Raw genomic sequence first — 9,440 nt, 5'->3', positions numbered from 1 at the left:
TTATATGTGTGGGTGTAGTTTTATTTTGGTTATGGTTAGTTGGGGTTCTATATGCCTCATTTATCTGTGTGTCTGGTTCTGTTTCCATACTTCTTAAATTTTCTGCTGTTATTTCTGCACTTATTCTTTTTTTTTTTTTTTTTTTGCACTTATTCTTTTTATGTCATTTGTGTTGCTTCCTGAGGTTTCATTGACTCCTATTAGTCATACATTATTTGCCTTTGCCTCTTCTTGGAGCTGTTGCATTGATTTTTCCTGCTTCCTTGTTGATTTTAAGAGATCCTTTCTTTCATGGTTGCTAGCTACCATGCTGTCTTCAGAATGTGAAAGTCTATCTTTGACTTTATTCAAGCGGTTTTGGCAGCTTTTAATGGAAGCTTTGATTTCCTGGAAGTCTCTTTAATCTGGTTCATGCATTCTAATTCTTCTATTGTTCATTTAAAGTTTCTGTCCATTGCCTTTGTTCTTCTGTTTTCCTATATATTTCTTACTCAGATGTGCTGAGCAGTTCTTTGATTATTATTGTCATTTCATGTTTTGCCTGAGAGATTTTTTCTGATCTTATCTTTTCTATGGCCTTATGGAGTTGTTTGTTTACTTCCATTGCAATCACTTCAGCTATTTCAGGCATGTGTTTCTCAAGTTCTCCTATGTCAATGTCTCCTGGACTTGTTCTGAGTGGGGTGGAGTCTGGGATTGTGTTTTAGTCCTTCGTCTTGTCATGTTTGATACCAGATGCAGAAAGCTCAGTTTCTCCCTTCCCTGGCAGCTCAGCAAAGGCCACTAGTGTCCCTAGTTTTCCTGGTTCTCAGGCTTGCCCCTAAGTGTGCTGAGATGCACTGCTTAGTCTGGGGTTTTCTGGTAGATGGTGAAGTGTATGTAGTTTTCCCAGGTCTCAGAGGCAGACTGTGATGTCAGCTGATGTCTGTCAGTCTGATCCAGCGTCTCCTTGCATCTCAGGGTACGTGTATGACCCAGAATTAGGTTGCACTAGTGGCACAATCCCAGACCAGTGGACCTGTGTCCTCAGGCAGTTCAGGGTACAGGCAAACCAGACACAAACTGTAAGATCAACAGTTTGTGCACCACCTGATTCTGTGTCTCCAGGCAGTTCAGGATGCCCACAGGAGCTAGTTGCGGGCTGCACTGACAGAGATCACAGACTGCCTGTGTCTGTGACTTCTAGGTGGTCGGGGCACGGGCAAGGCCCAAACCCAAACCGCGGTGTCAGCAGCTCGTGGAGTGCCCGCTCCAGTACCTCACTGGTCTCTGGGCACATGCAGAGAAGGGCCCACATGTGAACCCTGGTGAGAGCAGTTCGTGGGCCTTCTGAGTGAGGATCTCCTGTCTGGTTCTCTTGGCGGCGTTCGGCTGGGAACCATGTTGTCAGCGGATCACAGCTCACCTACTGCTGTGTCTCCAATCAGTTCAGGATGTGCAGAGGAGCCAGACATGGGCCACATGAACAGCGATCACATACTTCCCATGTCTGTGACCTCCAGAAGGTTGGGGCACAGCAAAGCCCAAACCCGAACAGTGGTGTCAGCAGCTCAGGGAGCGCCCACTCCAGTACCTCAGTGGGCACTGGGTATGTGCAGGGAGGGCCCACACGTGAACCCAGGTGAGAGCAATTCGTGGGCCTTCTGAGTCTAGTGAAAATCTATTGACAACAACTTTATTTTTGAAAGATAACTTTTCTGAATGTAGAATTCTAGATTGCCAGGCTTTTTAAGTACTTAGTGATGTTATTCCATTGTCATTAGATTACATTATTTCCATTGAGAAGTCAGTGATATTTTATTTTTATTCCTTTTTTAAGGAGATATTTTAATATCTAAAATATTTGATATTTTTTTTCTGAAATTTGATGATGATACTCCTGCTTTGTTTTGCCCTGTTTGAAGTTTTTTTTGAGCTGTTAAGATACGTGAAATTAGTTTTAATCCTGTTGGAACTGTTCTTCTCTTTTCTTTTTCTTTGCTTTTTTTTTTTTTTTTTGAGGCAGGGTACTGTGTAACCCAAGCTGGCCTTGAACTAACTCATGGCAGTCCTCCTGCCTCAGCTTCATGAGTGTGCTAGAATTGTAGGTGTGTGTCACTGCTCCAGGCTGAAATGTTTTTTTTATTTTTCTTGTCCACTCTTTACAGCTATATCCCCCAAAATGAGACTCAGTTGCACATATTAGGTCGCATACTGCTGAACCAGAGCTCACTGAGACTTTGTCCTTTTGTTTTATAAGTCTTCCCTCCTCCATTTATATGCTTTAGTTTAGACCATTGTATTGTTTGTTGGTTGGTTGTTTGTGGATCAAATCCAGGTCCTCATGTATGCTAGGTTGGCCTTATATGACTGAGCTTCATCACCAGCTTCTAGTTTATATCATTCCTGTTGCGTCTTTAGGTGTTTCTTTTGTAGCATCTAAACTGCTATTAATTCCCACTTAGTGAACTTGGCATTTTGTATATATTGTAAGTCCTTCATCTTTAAAATTTCCACTCAGTTTTTTAAAAAGATTGTTTTTACTTCTTTCCTTATATTATTTCTTAAAATATCCTAGAGTACAGATAATAGCTGTTACAAAGTCCTTTCCTGCCAGCTCATTTATCCCCATTACTTTCTTGTCTGTTTTTATTGACTAATTTTTCTGTTGGTGTTGGTTGTTTTCCTGATACTTCATATATTTAGTATTTATTTAATAGTTGACATTGTGACATTTTTCATTGCTCTGTGATAGATACTGTTATCTTCTTTTAGATAGTAAAATAAAAAATATTTAAGTGAATGGATGTTTCTGGGTTGTAATAAAACTTCATTTACAAAAACTGGCTGTTTGCCCATGGGCAGTAGTGTGCTGGTTCCTGCTTTTGTTTTCAAGCTTTGTTAGAGCAAATTTAGAGTAGCCTTTATTCTAGGGCTACCATATTCCCCTTATTTAGGCTTGACCCATTTGGAGTGTCTCCTGAATGTTTGGCAAGGACTCTTTACTGTAGCTGGTTGAAACTCAAATGTTTCAACTGTTTTTTTGCCAACTATTCAGCTGGCAGTGCTCCAGTTCTTTGCCCCTTTGCCACGGGTTGATGTTATGTGCATGCCAACTCAGTATTCAACCAAAGATTCAAGCAGACCTCTAAGTTGGGTTCTGAGAATCTTCTGAGTAGCTCCCTGTGCTAAAGTGCTCTGCTTCTGAAATTCTATTTTTTGTTTTCTCCACTCAGCAAGATAACTTTGATCTGCTCAGAAGATCTACATTTGACCTACATTTCAGAAAGTATCTCCAGACAAAGATAGCTCAACAGGTTATAGAGCCTACATTCATGTATTCCCTCTTGTCCAATATTTAAAAAGTGTTTTATTATATAAAACACTGTTGGCAGGAGAATAAGTACTTCCCAGTTTCCCTATTAAGGTTAGAAGATCTTGTGATAGTTTTAAAATTTCGGACTAGTTTCTCTGGAGTTAGTATTTAGACTCCCATATACAGTATTTTTAAAAGCTCCTTGGGATTCTGATGCATAATCAAGTTTAAGAATCATGGCTGTAAGGGTCTTGGACAAACAGAAATAGTGGAGCACTTTAACTAGTGGACCCTTTATTTTAAGCATGATGCTGCTGGCAGCTTGGAACTTGAATTAGACAAAGCCACAAGCAAGGTCACCAGAGTGGCAAGAGATTATTGGAAAGGGGGTATGAGATGATTTCCTGTCTTGGAGTTTTGAGACTAAGGCTCATTGTCTGTTCTTTCTCCCAGAGACCAGATGAAAATACTGGCCAGAATTATATATCTTTTTGTCTCTTACCCACTGGTATGGTAGACCTTGCCATCACTTTTGTCCAGCAGATGGGGTGATAGAAGTGAGGAAGATGAGACTTCTGGCCTAGGGTTTGCCTGCACTTAGTTTTTCTTCAGACTAGGGGAAAATGAGTGAGAATAAAGCTACCCTTTTTTCCTCTCCCCTCTTTCTGTCTCCTTGTTTCCCTCTCCTCACTCTCTCTTACCCCAACCCCAACCTTAGGGGTCTTTGTTAAGCGAGCCATGATATTACTTACAGAGTGCCTTTTTTTTGGCTTAGAAATTGATGCATATTTTGTGCTTTATTCTTTCAAGTATCAGTATTTGTTTTAATATAAAAGTGTTCTACTTAGTAGAGTTGACATTCCAGAAAAATGTATTGGTTTTTATTCTGTGATTTTACAGACCTGTTGATATGCTCTTGGATTTATAAACTCCCTGCTTTGTGATACACAGTTATAGGGTTTTTTTTTTTTCAGCTTTTTGAGATAGGGTTTTGCTGTACAGTTCAGGCTGGCCTTGAACTCACTATGTAACCCCAGGCTGGCCTCAAATTCACAGCAGTCTTCCTACTTCAGCCTCCTGAGTGCTGGGATTACAGGCATGCACTGCCATGCCCAGCAGAAGTGTATTTTTTTTTTTTAAATAATAATTCTTAGTTTTTAAATTTTAGGTATATTGTGATAAGGGACTTTGGTTTGTTTATAGGAAATTTATATGTTTCTTTTGGGGTAGAAATGTGTTTGAAATTCTGGTTTCAAAACAATCTAGTAGTTGAGTTTTTTTCCCCACCTCTTGATATTCTTATGTGATACAAGTTGGTCAGTACAGTGAGGCAGAATAGTCTTTTCTAGTTTTGTGGGTTCTGAGCTGGCCTAATTAAAGCATTTGTTTTGAAGGATGATTGTAACCTCTGAGTAAGGATTTGGTTATTTAGAACTCTTTTGTTAGTTCAGAAATATCATTTATTCCTTGCATTCTATAGTCAAGATTCATGAACTTAGGCCTATTAGTGTCCAGTCATGAAGTCTAAAGCAGTGAATTTACTTATACTTGATTCACACTCAAAACAGTGGTTTTTCTTTGCCATTCTACAGTACCTTCTCCGGGCAAATTCCGCACCCCAGCAGCACCATCTCCTTTGGCTCTTCGGCAACCAATGAAAGCATTTAGTAACCATGGCCCTGGGTCTCCTGGTAGCCAAGAAACAACGCAGTTCACACAAACCACCTCCTCACCTGGGCCGCCCATGGTTCAGAACACAGTCCCAACAAACCCTCCCAGCAATACCAATAGCACTATGCTAACAAGACCTGCAGGGACAACTGCAGTGCGAAGTGGCTTGCCCAGACCTAGTGCCCCTTCTGCTGGGGGCATCCCAGTGCCTCGCAGCAAACTTGTACAGCCTGTTCGCAGGTAAGTGGAAAAGGTCCTATTGTAGCTTTCTTGAGCATAGCACAGTGGGTAGACTGGAATTAGTGTTATCTGTACATTCAGTGGTGAATGTAGAGAATAATAGTGGGTTCCCCCAAGAGTCTTAGTATAATTTCAATAAAATGCTACTTCATTGTTTAAAAGAAATCCTCCTTTGGTATGTTATACCAGTTTGGTTCACGTTGTTTGTCCAGAGGCCTAACATACTTAAGCATTTCAGAGGACTCCTAGAAAAAAATGGTTGAAACCACTCAATTTGATTGTGATGTTTCTTCATTTTTAATGTAATGATGTTCAATACAGGTAATAAAAATACATTAGAATGATATATAACTGCCAAGTCCAAGTAGTGCCTAAGTAGACTTTGTTTTTTTTTGGTTTTTTTTTTTTTTGGTTTTGGTTTTTCTCCGGTACCAGGAACCGAACTCACGACCTTGCACTCGCCAGGCAGGTGCTTTTGCCGCTGAGCTAAATCCCCAGCCCCTAAGTAGACTTTGAAAATGGTTTTCAAACCATGAAAACCAGAATTACCTGTGTAATTTTTATAAACATAAAGGCTTAAATTTTACTCCCAGGAAGTCTAACTTAATTGATAAGATGTGAGGCCTAAAACCTGTGTGTGTTGTTTTTTTGTCTGTATGTTTAATCTTCAAGTGATTCTAATCCCAGCTAGGTTGGGAACTATTCCTCCATATTTTTTACCTTTTAACGATAGGATTATAATAAACAAATTTAGGTGTCAACTCTAATTGAACTTTATTTATATGCTTGAAGCATGCTTTTAGCCTATAAATATTTAAATTGAATTACTTATATGTCCTTAATTCTAATACATTTTATATTCCCAAATTCAATACCAGAGTGCATTGACTTTTTGCTCTGCACTGTGCTAAATAACTTATACTTACTTTGTTTAATTTTACAATGAGTGGTTACTCTTATTTTTTTAGAGGAGGATATTAAATTTTAAAGAGATTAAATAATTTGCCTTAGGCCACACAACTAAGATCTTCAATTCCAGCTATGTCTGACTTTAAAGACCTTTTAACCACTATCACATGCTGCCTGTGGTGTCACATTCATCATTCTGCATCCCAAAATGATAGAGAAGCCATGTGGATGGAAAAAGTAGCCACCTTTTCTTTTATTTTAGTCTAGTAGCTATGTCAGCAGAAAGGGGTTAAAGGTGTCATCTGGTGCACAGCAAAGCTTGAAGTGAAAATGCTGGAGAAAGCTGTACTAATAGCTCTTCAGAGCTTTGATCTCAATAGCTCCCTGAAACAACTCTCAGAGGATCATGATGCTACCTGAAAAATAATTAATATATATGAGATAATATGGTGATGTTTTGTAAAGACCTGCAAATCATAATCAAATTGCTTTATTTCAGATCCTTGCCAGCTCCTAAAACCTATGGCAGCATTAAAGATGACAGTTGGAAAGATGGCTGTTACTGACCAGCAAAGATGAGAAAGCAGATGTCCACGGCTTCATGGATACCCCTTCACCAGACTAAAAACAACTTTTATATATGCAGACTGTTCAGATAAGACTCTTGGGATTTATAAAATCCCAGCCCTCTCTGTCTTAATTAGCACAAACCGACAGAGATGATCAAGCAGCACTTTAATGACATTTAACATCAGATGTGTTTGGTAATCATACAATCACTCTCCATGGAATCACTTTTAGTTTTGTTTAATAGAAACTCAATTGATTTTTTAATATTTGACAAAGGCCAATATCTGGGCAAATACCTAATGGATGCCAAAGAAAAATGCCCACTTCTAAATGAGAAAATACCTTTGTACACAAGAAAATGGTGAATTCAGGCTACCCAAAACTCACGTTCAACCTAATTTACTGTATAAATGGTATCAATAAATACTGTGTTAATGAGAACTAATATTCTGACTAATTATCTAAAATGTTTCACCAGGAAACTATAGATTAAATTTGGGATAGTGGGAGGAAGAAGCCTGGGCTAGAGATTTAGGATAGGTTACCTACACTCAGGAGAATTCTATAAATTACTTTTGCAGAGTCACTGGGAAAATTACCGTTTTATTTAATCTTAGTTTTGGACACAGCTCACACATCACCACCACCAGATAGTGTTACAGTGTGCATCCATCATGTTGCATTGACACATCAGACTTGTGTTTGTTTTGATTGCCAAAAGGGCTTGATACAGTTGTACAATCTTTCTCAGCTTTATAGTTCCTGGCTCAGGAAAGATGGCCTTTGCTATCGAAGCCAACTTCTTTACATGCTGTTACCCATCACAGAACTGGGAGATCTAGTTTCTGTTAGCAGGTTTCCAGGGTGGGATAGAGCAAGTAGTGTCTTTACTCTTGATACAACACCTCAGTGCTTACAACCTGGGAGAAAACCATACAGTGAGAGAGAGAGGGGGGCAAAAAAAATCTATGCACTTAACCTACAAAAATCTCTGGTGATGACAGTTATAGTGTTGCTACTAAGTGGCATAATGGTCTATTATGTGGTAGAAAAATATAGCTTGCCAAGTCCTACTTAAATTGATCCACTTTAAATTAACTGTATAAAATCTTCTGAAAATACTGTCCCTTTTGACTTAGATTCTGCCTTACATCAACTTTTATATTTTTGGTAACTTTCTACATCAAACTCTAACATGTATATATATATCCATCCTTGGTATCACTTGTTTTGATTTTATGAGATTATTACCAAATTAAAACTTGTTGCTGTAGCAGGTTTTTCATTTCTCATTGTGAGTTCTGTGTTTAAATACTTAGTTTGGACAGCAATATAATATTAGCAATCTAAAAGATTTTAGAGATCTAAGCATTTCTGTTTCTTTCTATTAAAAAAGACATTCTGTAAGTTAGCAAAAGAAACTGAGAGGGAAATGGAAGGCTTACCATTCAAGACAGCTTTGAGATTGATAGGCTGAGAGAATGATAAAACCAAGACTTCCGTTGTGCTATGACTGACACTGGGGTATCTTTATTGGCTTGACTACTTGGGAGGCATTCAGTTAGCACAGTGGCTGCAGATTTAAACCACCAATACTATATATTTTGGTGAAGAATGCAGGAAAGGTAATGTATCTTGAATTTAAAGGTGATGGGGTGGGTCTGGAAAGGATGGCGCCAGAATTCTACATGATGATGAACTAAAAAATGTTGCTTTTCAGAGGAAGATAAAGAAAGCATCTGCTTTGGTGGAGGAGTATTCCATGTAAATCTTAAGTCCGTAAAATAAAGACTAGCCACTGTCTCTTTTTAGAACCACATATACACAAAACAAAACAGGTCTCAGTTTTCCATGCAACATTTCATATATATATATATATATATATACACACTACAATCTGATAAATAAAATGAATTTTAATTCTATTATGGAACATACATTACATTTTTAAGTTAGATAATCAGTTTCAAAAGGATTATTCAGGTTATTTAACTTTGTTTTTAAATGGCTGTGTCAGAAAAATGTCTATTTTTTTTTATTAAAATACTTCATCACTTGTTAAAAATGTATTTTGGATCTGAGTTTGGTAAAGGATTATTTTACCTGCTGTTGTACTACTACAGATTATTGGCTTTTAGTTTCCTAAAGAGAAAAATTGCCTTTTTACTAAAAAGCCTTTGAGTATTGCCAGTTTTTCTGTTTGGGATAATCTAAGGATTTACTGTGGTTAGTCTTACATAAGAAATGTGGATTTGATAAACTAGTGCCTATGATTTTAACTTATGTTTGATATATAGTAGTAAGGGTTTTATGAATGTTTGTTATTTTGTGCCAACAGCCCAGAACTGTCACTTATATGTAAGCAGAGAACTACAAATTCTGCTTCCAAAGTTAATTTTTTCAGTGTTTGAATGTTATTTTTTGTAAGTGTGTTAATAAAAGTGTAAAGAATTGGAAAAATACAAATATTCTTAATTCAAGCATTTGCTGGATCATTTTTTCTACAAAACTTGTTTGTATAAAACACTCTGAAGAGTTAACTTTTCTCAGTTTTCATACCCTGGAAATCACACTTTGTAAAATTGGGGACCATTCATAACTGTCATATACTTTTTAAAATTATCTCAGTACATCACTTTTATTTTAAAAAAGCCTTTTTGAAAGAAAATTAGATACATATATGGCCCCAGATATTTGTATAATTCTAGAATGATCTAGACTATGTTTAAATTGACTTTTTATTGATTGTACAGGT

General features: G+C 37.6%; 1 protein-coding gene across 4 annotated transcripts in view; it reads left to right on the top strand.

The window, feature by feature from the left end:
- The window catches only part of Slain2 (SLAIN motif family, member 2), a 97,236-nt gene extending 90,106 nt beyond the window's left edge, over positions 1-7,130 (top strand). For 2 of the 4 annotated variants that reach the window (XM_013518103.1, XM_013518102.1), the window contains 2 exons: positions 4,864-5,206; positions 6,615-7,130. In XM_013518103.1, coding sequence (XP_013373557.1) covers positions 4,864-5,206; positions 6,615-6,681 — 410 coding nt within the window. In that variant the 3' untranslated portion in view covers positions 6,682-7,130. The remainder of the gene's footprint in view (positions 1-4,863; positions 5,207-6,614) is intronic. The other 2 variants (XM_005391878.2, XM_005391877.2) reach the window with 1 other exon arrangement.
- The last annotated feature ends 2,310 nt before the right edge of the window (positions 7,131-9,440 follow it).

Source organism: Chinchilla lanigera, unplaced genomic scaffold, assembly GCF_000276665.1.
Source record: "Chinchilla lanigera isolate Chin_1 unplaced genomic scaffold, ChiLan1.0 scaffold00042, whole genome shotgun sequence".
NCBI classification, from domain to species: domain Eukaryota; kingdom Metazoa; phylum Chordata; class Mammalia; order Rodentia; family Chinchillidae; genus Chinchilla; species Chinchilla lanigera.
This window is presented reverse-complemented; position numbering and strand designations above follow the sequence as displayed.